Source organism: Anastrepha ludens, chromosome X (genome assembly GCF_028408465.1).
Source record: "Anastrepha ludens isolate Willacy chromosome X, idAnaLude1.1, whole genome shotgun sequence".
Taxonomy (NCBI): Eukaryota; Metazoa; Arthropoda; class Insecta; order Diptera; family Tephritidae; genus Anastrepha; species Anastrepha ludens.
In genome coordinates, this window is record NC_071503.1 from 80,644,683 (window position 1) to 80,654,723 (window position 10,041).

At 44.7% G+C, this 10,041-nt stretch overlaps 1 protein-coding gene across 1 annotated transcript; it reads left to right on the top strand.

Annotated features, from left to right (window-relative positions):
• The first annotated feature begins 7,427 nt into the window (after positions 1-7,427).
• On the top strand, positions 7,428-9,665 carry LOC128870258 (uncharacterized). Its single transcript, XM_054112859.1, has one exon. The coding sequence runs from the start codon at positions 7,428-7,430 to the stop codon at positions 9,663-9,665; it is 2,238 nt and encodes a 745-aa protein (XP_053968834.1).
• The last annotated feature ends 376 nt before the right edge of the window (positions 9,666-10,041 follow it).

A 10,041-nucleotide genomic window follows, 5' to 3' on the forward strand; every position in this document is an offset into this window, starting at 1 on the left:
CAATTCAACACAACAATTCCTACTTCTAACAAATAAAGATAATCTATACACTTTAGATATCAACAACCTTTTACGCTTTGTCAAAAGCTCAGGATGGTCCAATATGGAGAGGGAAATGTAGCCCAGCCCCGCGGCTCACAATGGACCCATTTCGTGGTCAAAGTGGCATCGTTGTTTCTATGTGCGATGCGGGTGCCAAACCTAACCTAACCTATCGCACACTCTATGGTTCTAACAACCCTGTGAACTTGGTCGATTGTAGAGTGATTTTTTCGAAACCCAAATTGGTGCGTTGTTTTCTATAATCGGCAACATTCGAGTCAGTAACAGTCGTTCAAAAGTTTGGACAGCATTGGTAGTAGAGAAATACGTCGGTATAAAAGCACATTATTTGACGATTTTCCGGCTTTCAGAATCATAATTACTTCTGCTGTCTTCCAGTACATAGGATCAATTGAGACAAACAAGTAACACAATTATTGGACAACCTCTGAAGAATTTTTGCAGTTATGAGGTCGAAACCAGGCGTTTTTGGTTTTCATTTTGAAAAGTTCGCTCATTACTTCTTCGCTACTAACAGGCTCTATGCTAACATCACTTTCAATCCAAAACCTTCTTAGATCCATTATTGGCAGAGAAGGTTTTACGAAGATTCTCTGCAAATAAATTTGCTTTTTGCTCATTGGTTTTTGCCCATTGGGTATCTTTTATTTTGATCCGTGCTATGTGTTTTATCGGACGATAAAACGACTTTGCTGCCTTCCATAAGGAGTAGTCTGTTGATTTATCAGATGGGAGGCTCTTAAGAAATCGATTGAAATTATCATTTTTGAATGTCTGAATTTGAATACGTAGTTGTTTTGTTGTTTGGTTGAGTTTCAATTTGTCCTAGGGATATCTGGTTTGCTGCCAACGACGTCTAAGTTTTCGTTTTTTATTTATCAGCATCTTGATATATGATGGGTATTTTTTCTTATTTGATGTGACATCTTGCTGGGGCGTACTGTTCCATGCACTGCTTAGGCACTGCCATTAAATTCATAACAGGTAATACGGATGCTAACGATACAAACACATTGAAATTATTCAATCAAACACACACTAAATTAAAACTACTCTAGAATATCAACAAAAATTTAACAGTACTATGCAAAATACTAACCACATTAACACAGAACAAGATAAAATTGAGTTACACTTTCACAAACTAATGAATAATATATCAAAAGATATCCCGTGTGGAGTTGCCTGATCTCCCATCGGGCGCGTCCCAGGTGGTGGATAGGGAGCCCTGGCATCACAAGAGTGGCCTTCCCTGATGGGGTGGGTTCAACACTCGTTTGATGACTCAAAGTTGGCATAGACTCAGGGTGCCAACCGCGAACCAAACTGGCTAGGGAGGAGTCCCCAAAAAAAAACCAAAAGGTAATGGAAAACAATGGTTTTATTACTCCAGGTGGAATCCACACAAGTGGCAATCCACCCGTTTCGGCGGCAGGGGCATGGATTCTGGAGGCCCCAACCCTTACCCAAGTCTCTCAGCTCTACGAGCGAGAGCGCATCCTGGAGGAGACGGGGGTTGCTATCGCAATCTCCTCTCCTTCAGAGTCTGAAAAACATTTCCCTGCTTCGGAGGGCCTGAGTTGTGAGGTCTCTTCGGTGGCTGCACGACCTCCCAAAGAAGCAGGGAAATCGAAGAGCGTGGCAAGGAGGAAGAGAAGAAAGCGGCGGGCAAGGTTCATGCGGGAGAAATCCTCATGTGGCTCTGCCGGCCCTTCTGCGTCTGTGTCTTCCAAAAGACCTCGGTCAGCGGAAGTGACACCCACGGAAGCTACCGAGTCCTCGGTGGGCACAGACACTCCCAAGTTGTCTCGCTCTCGAGGTAAGCGGAGAAAGACGGTGGCTGAAAGCAGCACACCTCCCTGCCCTGCGGTTGCCGCCAATGGCCGAGCCACGACCCCCCAAGGTATGAGCACGGTCTTGGCGCCAGTCAATGTGGCGGGAAAAGGTTCTGCTGAGACACGTCCCTATCGGTGCCTCGACAAAATGTCCAGCACAGTTGTCTGCCCGGCGAAATCTTCGTCAGTGGAGGATCGGAAGCTGGACCTTCGCCCAAGCACATCCAAGGGTGCGGCCAAGCCATCCTATAGCGAGAAGGCTGCTGGCCCACGACCTATGGCTGTGATTGGAAAACTGGGGCCTGACCATCAGCTGACGGATGCAGAAATCAAATACTGCAAAAGTCAGCTGATGCGTCGGGTTATTGCCTCCGGTCCGGAAGCCAACGCGAAGGGCTATGAGACAAAGGACGGCACCATAAAGGTGACGTGCGCGTCTCTGGCCTACTTCGAGTGGATCAGGACCGGGGTCAATAACGTGCCCCCCATGGGGTCCACTCGCTTCGCAGTCTACAGCGAGGAGAGTGTACCCCTCAGGAAGGCCATCTGCTGGATTCCGGCTCCAGACCTGTCTACGGCGGATGTCCTATCCTGTCTACGTGCTCAGAATCCGGGCATCAACACGAGGCTTTGGCGAGTCGTCTCGTACACCAAGAGCAAAAACCGGGAAGGGAAGGAAGGGGCTGCTCTTGTGGTGCGAGTGGACGAGGCCAGTGTTGATGTCATGGGCTCACGGTACGGGAACCGTCTGAGTCTCTTCTTTGGGACGGTCAGCTTCCATGTCTTTCCCAAATGATTGGCTCGGACGATTCCTGTAGCTACCGTCCCTTGACGGTGACGCAAATTAACTTGCAGCATTCCAAAGCCGCTACTGCACTACTAAGTAGAACGCTTTCCCAGCTGCACACATTACCCCACATAACAGCAGTGCAAGAGCCCTGGGTCTTTAGGGGCCGTCTCTGTGGCTTAAGTGCGCTGAAAGGGGCCACGTTATTATATGACAAGAGTTCTAGTAGACCTAGGACCTGTCTTATGGTATCATCCCATCTCACTGTGACGGGTCTTGAGCAATTCTGTTACCAAGACCTGATAGCGGCTGAGGTGTGTTACAGAGGTAGACGCGGATGGTCGAAGTTCGTGATTGCATCTGCTTATTTTCCTTACGATGCTCTGGAAGGGCCACCACCCGGGAAGGCCACTAGTCTCGTGAGGTTCTGTGAGCGGCGCAGTCTGGACCTCATCCTATGTTGCGATGCTAATGCCCAGCATACAATCTGCGGCAGCAGCCAGTGCAATGGACGGGGCTCTCAACTATTCGAGTTTATCGCGTTCTCCTGCCTAGACATACAAAACAAGGGCTCACAGCCAACGTTTGTAACAGCAAGAAGGCAAGAGGTGATTGATCTAACCCTATCAAACTCAAAACTTGGGTGGTCAATCAAGAACGGGAGAGTCCTTGCCGAAGATTCGTGCTCGGACCACAGGTACATTGAGTTTCAGTGTGGCGAGGAGGCACAAATGCCATTGCCCTCTAGAAACCCAAGAAAAACAGACTGGCAGAAGTTTAGGGAGGCGTTGCGGGACCTTGACGTTGGGCCACCAAGACTTCGAAAAGAACAGGCCATTGAGGCGGCTGTTGAGAAACTCAACGCTGCCCTAACCGACTGTTTTGAGTCAGCCTGTCCTATTCGACCTCTCCCTAGCCGGACTAGCGTTCCTTGGTGGAATCGAGAGCTCCAGATGTTGAGGCGTGTGTCGAGAAAACTTCTAAACCGGCCCCTGAAGACTAACCTTGCAGAGGACTGGGAGCGATACCGTGATGTTCAGAAGAACTACAAGAGGCTTGTTCGGGAATCGAAAAGAGCCTCATTTAGGGAATTCTGCGGCGGTATTGAATCTCTGAGTGACACGGCGAAACTGGTTAGGATCCTGAAAAGGGACCCAACTGCAAAGCTGGGGTCACTTAGAAAATCTGAGGGCTCCTTCACGGAGCGGAAAAGTGAGACACTCAGCTTGCTGTTGAAATCTCACTTTCCTGGTAATCAGATAAGCATCAGCCGGCAACAGCCCTTATTGATAGAGGTAGTTGTCAGAGCTGTTACACCTTCTCGGCATGACTGGTTCGTTGCCAGATCTGTGGTGAATGAGGCCGCCATTTGCCATCAAATCTTTTGGCGACTACAAGTCGCCCGGACCAGATCGCATATATCCTGCCATGCTGAAGGAGGGTGCAGAGTTCGTGACAGCAGCCCTGAAGAAAATCTTCTCGGCATGCCTGGCACTGGCTTACATACCACGCTCTTGGAGGATGGTGCGGGTCGCTTTCATCCCAAAGGTTGGAAAAGACGACTACACCAGCCCCAAAAGCTTTAGACCCATCAGCATGACCTCTTTCATGCTGAAAAGTCTCGAACGACTGGTGGAACTGCGCATACGTCAGAAGTCGTTGAAGGCTCACCCTCTGTTTCTATTTCAGCATGCCTATCAGAGTGGAAAATCCTGCGAGTCGGCACTGCAAAACCTTGTTGCTAGGGTAGAGCTGGCCATCGACAGGAGGGACTACGCTATGGGCATCTTTTTAGACATAAAGGGGGCGTTTGATAATGCCACTTTTGATAGTATGTGTAACTCTGCTAGTAGGCACGGCGTAGACCGGGTGCTAGTAAATTGGATTCGTTCGATGCTGGCCCAAAGAATCGTTTCGGTGCGAGCAGAGGAAGATCTGCTGGTGTCATCTGGGGTTAATAGAGGCTGCCCCCAAGGCGGTGTGCTGTCTCCATTACTCTGGTGCATGGTAATCGATCCTCTACTCACCACCTTAAACGATTCGGGAGTCTACGCACAAGCATATGCGGACGATGTTGCTTGTTTGGTAACAGGCTCTTCGCTTATGAACATCTGCAGGAAAGTGCAGAAAACTCTGGATCGGATTGACACTTGGTGCTGTGCGAATGGGCTATCGGCAAATCACGCCAAGACTGGTATTGTCCTCTTTACCAGAAAGAGGAAGCTTGATGGACTCGTTCTGCCAAAGCTAAAAAGAGTCACAATCCAGCTATCCAAGGAAATTAAATATCTTGGAGTAGTCCTCGATAGTAAGCTCCTATGGAAATCACACGTTGAAACAAAGGCATCCAAAGCACTGACAGCTTTCTGGCAGTGCAAAGGTGTCTTTGGGAAAACGTGGGGTCTCTCTCCTAGCAAGGTCCTATGGATCTACACGGCTATGATAAGACCCATTATCACCCATGCATCAGTGGTCTGGATGAGTAGACTCTCTGTAGTGGGAGTCAGGAGGACCTTATCCAGACTACAACGCACTGTGGCCATCTGTTGTACCTCAGCTTTTCCGACTACTTCAGGCCCGGCACTAGATGCTCTGATTGGCTTACCACCACTTGTTGCTTTCATCCGAGGAGAGGCCTTGAAGGCCATCTGCAGACTGAAACACAGTGGGAACTGGTACGGCCCTTGTCCGGCATTGGAACACAGAGAAGGGATGGACATCGATCCAACGATTCTCTCCATGCCCCTTGACTCCATGCCATCAAGAGTCGTACTTGAAAAGAGATAAAGTGTGGTGCTACCAGAGGCTCAGTTGTAGGGAGACTCAGAAAATGAGCCCGGCAAATACTGTTTTCGCATTTTTACGGATGGCTCCAGGACTGAGCATGGCTCCGGCTCTGGGGTCTACGCGGAATCCAGCGGGACAAAACTGCACTTTGCTCTTGGAATGCATGCATCTGTGTCTCAAGCGGAGGTGTATGCAGTTCAAGAAGCGATGAACTTTGTTGTGGAAAAACGATGGAGAGGCAGATCTATATGTGTCTGCAGCGACAGCCAAGCTGCGCTTATGGCCTTAGACAGCCCTCCAACCACATCAGGGGTAGTGAAGTCCCGTAAATCCAGGCTGAACTATGTCGGTAGACATAATAGCCTGATGCTAACATGGGTCCCGGGACACGTGGGTATCGCGGGTAACGAGACCTCTGACTCCTTAGCTAAGACGGGCTCTGGAGCCAATTTCTTTGGCCCAGAGCCCGCTTTGCCACTCCGCCTTGCGGCCATCACGGCCACGGTTAGCAAATGGGTAACTACCACCCAAAAGCGAGCTTGGCAGGTTGAGAGAGGCTGCAGATGGACAAAACTGATGTTACCTGTCATGTCCGATCGACTGTCGCAAACCCTTCTGTCATTAGGCAGAGGGGAGTGTAGACGGCTGGTTGGACTGATGACGGGCTACTTTCTGTGGGCAAAGCACATGGAAAGGTTGAGCATCTCAGACAGTGTACTCTGCCTGCTTGTGAAGAGGAGGATGAGACGGCGGACCACTTCCTGTGTGTCTGCCCCGCCTTCGCTCGAATCAGGTTTGAGGTCTTTGGCACTGATGTGTTAAGAAGCGACCATCTTGACTCCTTGGCACCACAAGATCTACTCAGATTTCTTCGGAGATCGGGTAGATTTAAAGAAAATTAAAAGGGAATCCAAGTGTAGTACAATGGACTCAATTAATGTCTGAGTGCTGCACTTGCTAGTTGTCCCGACACACAAAAAAAACAAAACAATATCAAAAGAAGATAATAGATTTTTAGAATTTCAATATACCTGTTCATAAAAATATGAACATGAAACTCTGCCGCAATAGAGATAGGATTTTATAAATATAACACATTCATACATACATATGCAAACATACGTAAACCGACGAAATAAACAGGAAAAATATACAGTCCACTAAATGTCAAATGCAATGATAAGCAATAGAATTGTAATGTGACCCTTGCTCATAAAATATGTGAAAATTGCTTATCTGAACAAAATACATAAATTACAGTGTATACAGAAAACATAAAGATAATATAAGCATGAAAGAAACACGCATACACCAATATACCAATGCACACAAGCAGCAACTGACAACCGATCATCAATTGTTTTAATACGTGCGTTAGATGCACTTAAGTCAACAGTGAACATAAACAAATATAAAAGATCAATACGTTGGTCGTTTATCTCCTACTAGGATTTACTGATTCTGCATAAGACACATAAATTTTAGTGCACTTAAAATTCATTGGTATCGGATGTATACAATGAAGATAAGAATACACATTTACGCATGTACACACACACACACATATATATACGTAGTTAAGAAATTAGTATTAGAAAATGTATATAAGAAAGAAATATTCAGTAAAGAGGTTAGATTAAATACAGCAATCTCACGGTGTATTACTCTTGTACATTTGGTCAGTCGAGCCTAGAAAAGGAGCTCAAGCGCAAGTACTATAAGTCTCTAAAGGAGAGCATTACTTAGTAGAAAAATATATATATATATAAGCCGGAACAGCAAAGACTGTCCGCATTAATAAAAAATTTACTTAAACAAGTATATAATTCGCCTAAGATTCTAAGCGAAAAGCGTTTCCGTGGCTCACAGCGGAAAAGTGAAAAGTGTTAAAAAGCGTCCTCGTGGCTAAAACAACGAGTACAGTGTTTAAATACCAAAAAACAATCAAAATCAACATGGAAAATTTACTGAAAAGACAGAAGGAGTTGGGCGATCTTGCTGCGCTGGAAGAACAGAAAATCCTTAGCGGCAAAATAAGGAAAGCTTCATGTCTCGAATATATTCAACATATTCAAACAATGAGAACGGAATTTAGTGGAAATCATGCCAAAATTATGGCTAAACCGAGCCAAGAAGCTGACGAATACATTGCCAAGAAGTATTACGAGCATGTTATTCAGGTAATGGAAAAGTCCATTCAGCATTTAAAAATACAAAATGCAGCCGAAGATTTACCAACAGTAAGCGGCAACCAACTTAAACCTGCATCGATGGGAGAAATGAGTGAGTTCGAGCCATCAGGTACTAATTCCGACGTAGAAAGGAGATTTCAACGTCGAGGAAAAAAGCTCAGAATGACCATAGAAGAAATTCAACAAAATGAATTGGATTCTGTCGAAGAAATAAGAGAATTCAAAACTAAGCTTCAAATACAGTTTGAATATGTAGAAGAAGCTTTTTCTGAAACTCGCAGTGTCCATTTAAAAGCCATGACTAAAGACTCAATAGAAGAACAAATGGAGGACTTCCGAGAAAAATACAGCGTTAACATTGAGAAGTTAACAGATAAATTGAAAAGGTGCACGCCAACACAAGCTGTGTCATCTGCGATGAAACTACAGGAGATTAAGATTCCGATAATTTATGGCGAGATGAATCAATGGTCATCATTTAGCGATCTTTTCCAAGGTTTGGTGCATAATTCGAAGCACTTTACTGAAGTAGAAAAGATGTTCCGGCTGAAGTCGTCATTAGGAGGAGAAGCTGGAAGATTAATTCAGCATTTACCGGTAACTGAATACAACTATGAAGCCGCTTGGCAAATCCTCCAGGAAAGATATGAAAACAAAAGGCTGCAATTCACAACACAAGTGGACAGACTTTTTGATCAACCAACAGCAAATGGGGAAAGTGCGGCAAGCATGAAGCAGCTTTTGGATACCACCAAGGAATGCATTTATGCTCTAAAAGGGCTTAAATTGAATTTAAATGACGAGCAAGCAATTATAGCTCGGATAGTTGTTCGGAAACTAGACAAAGAAAGTCTCCGGTTATATGAGCAGAATGTCAAGAAAACTAGGGATATCCAAAGCCTAGATGATGTTTTTCGTTTTCTGGAGCAGCAATATCAAGCTCTAGAAGCTATACGAGACAGGAAAACAACTAAATGGAGCAATCAAAAGCAGCCACAACGAGCACCCACATTCTATACAGCTGCACAAAAGACCTGTATATATTGCAAGATTCCTGGGCATCAAATTGTTGAATGTAGAAGGTTCCAGGCATTGACTACGATAAATCGTAGAGGTTTCATAGTAAACAATAAGCTATGCAATATTTGCCTCGACCACGTATATGAAGGCAATTGCAAGAATAAGAAAAAATGCAGTAAGTGTGGAAGAAATCATCATAATTTACTGCATTACAATGAATTCCAGAAGGAAAAAGGAGCAGGTGAAGAAAATGCTATAAAAAAATCATCCACTATGATGACAAAAAACTCCGAAACAGCAATACTTCTAGCAACAGCCCAGATAAGAGTGAAGGCGGCAAATGGAGAGTACGTGACATTGCGAGCACTAATCGATCAAGGATCACAGAAGACTACCATTTCTGAAGAAGCCGCTCAAATACTACACTTACCAAAGAGAAGAGAAGTAACTGAGCTACAAGGGCTAGGAAATACTAGAGTGGGAGTCTCCAAATTTAAAGTCAACATTGAAATCAGGCCGAGATTCCTAAGCAACGAAGTGTACAATGTCGAAGCACTGATTTTGCCGAAATTGGCGAGTGCACAACCTGATAAAACATTTAAATGGGATATAGAACAATGGAGAAACTATACCTTAGCTGATCCCAACTTCAATAGGTCAGATCGAATCGACGTCGTTATTGGAGGAGATGTATATGCTGACATATTAGAAGAAGGCATATTTAAGAAAGATCGAATACTAGGCCAAGCTACGAAATTAGGATGGATATTGTCGGGAGTTTTACAACAACCGAGAAAAAATGGTAGAATTCTAGCGGCGGTGACCACAACGTTGGAGAAGTTTTGGGAAATAGAAGACACCACAGCACCAACATATATAGAAGATGATGATGAATGCATGAAGATATTTGATAAAACGACAACAAGAGATGAAAATAATAGATTTGTCGTCAATCTACCTTTTAAAAAAAAAAAGACTTAGGCGACTCTCGCAAACAAGCAATGGCGAGGTTTCTTAATCTTGAGAAAAAGTTGGCTTCAGATGACAACCTAAGAAAACAATATGTGCAATTTATGAGAGACTATTTAGAAATGGGCCACATGAAAAAAGCAAGTGGAAATAATTGCGGAAAATACTATTTGCCACATCAAGCCGTAATTCGAGAAGGCAGTCTCACAACTAAACTACGAGTAGTTTTCGATGCATCTGCAAAAACTACAAATGGAAGTAGTTTAAATGACATCCTTTTGATAGGCCTGAGACTTCAAAAAGATATATTTGACATAATTACCAAATGGAGACTTTGGCAATATGTGTTAACAAGTGATATTGAAAAGATGTATCGACAAATTAAAGT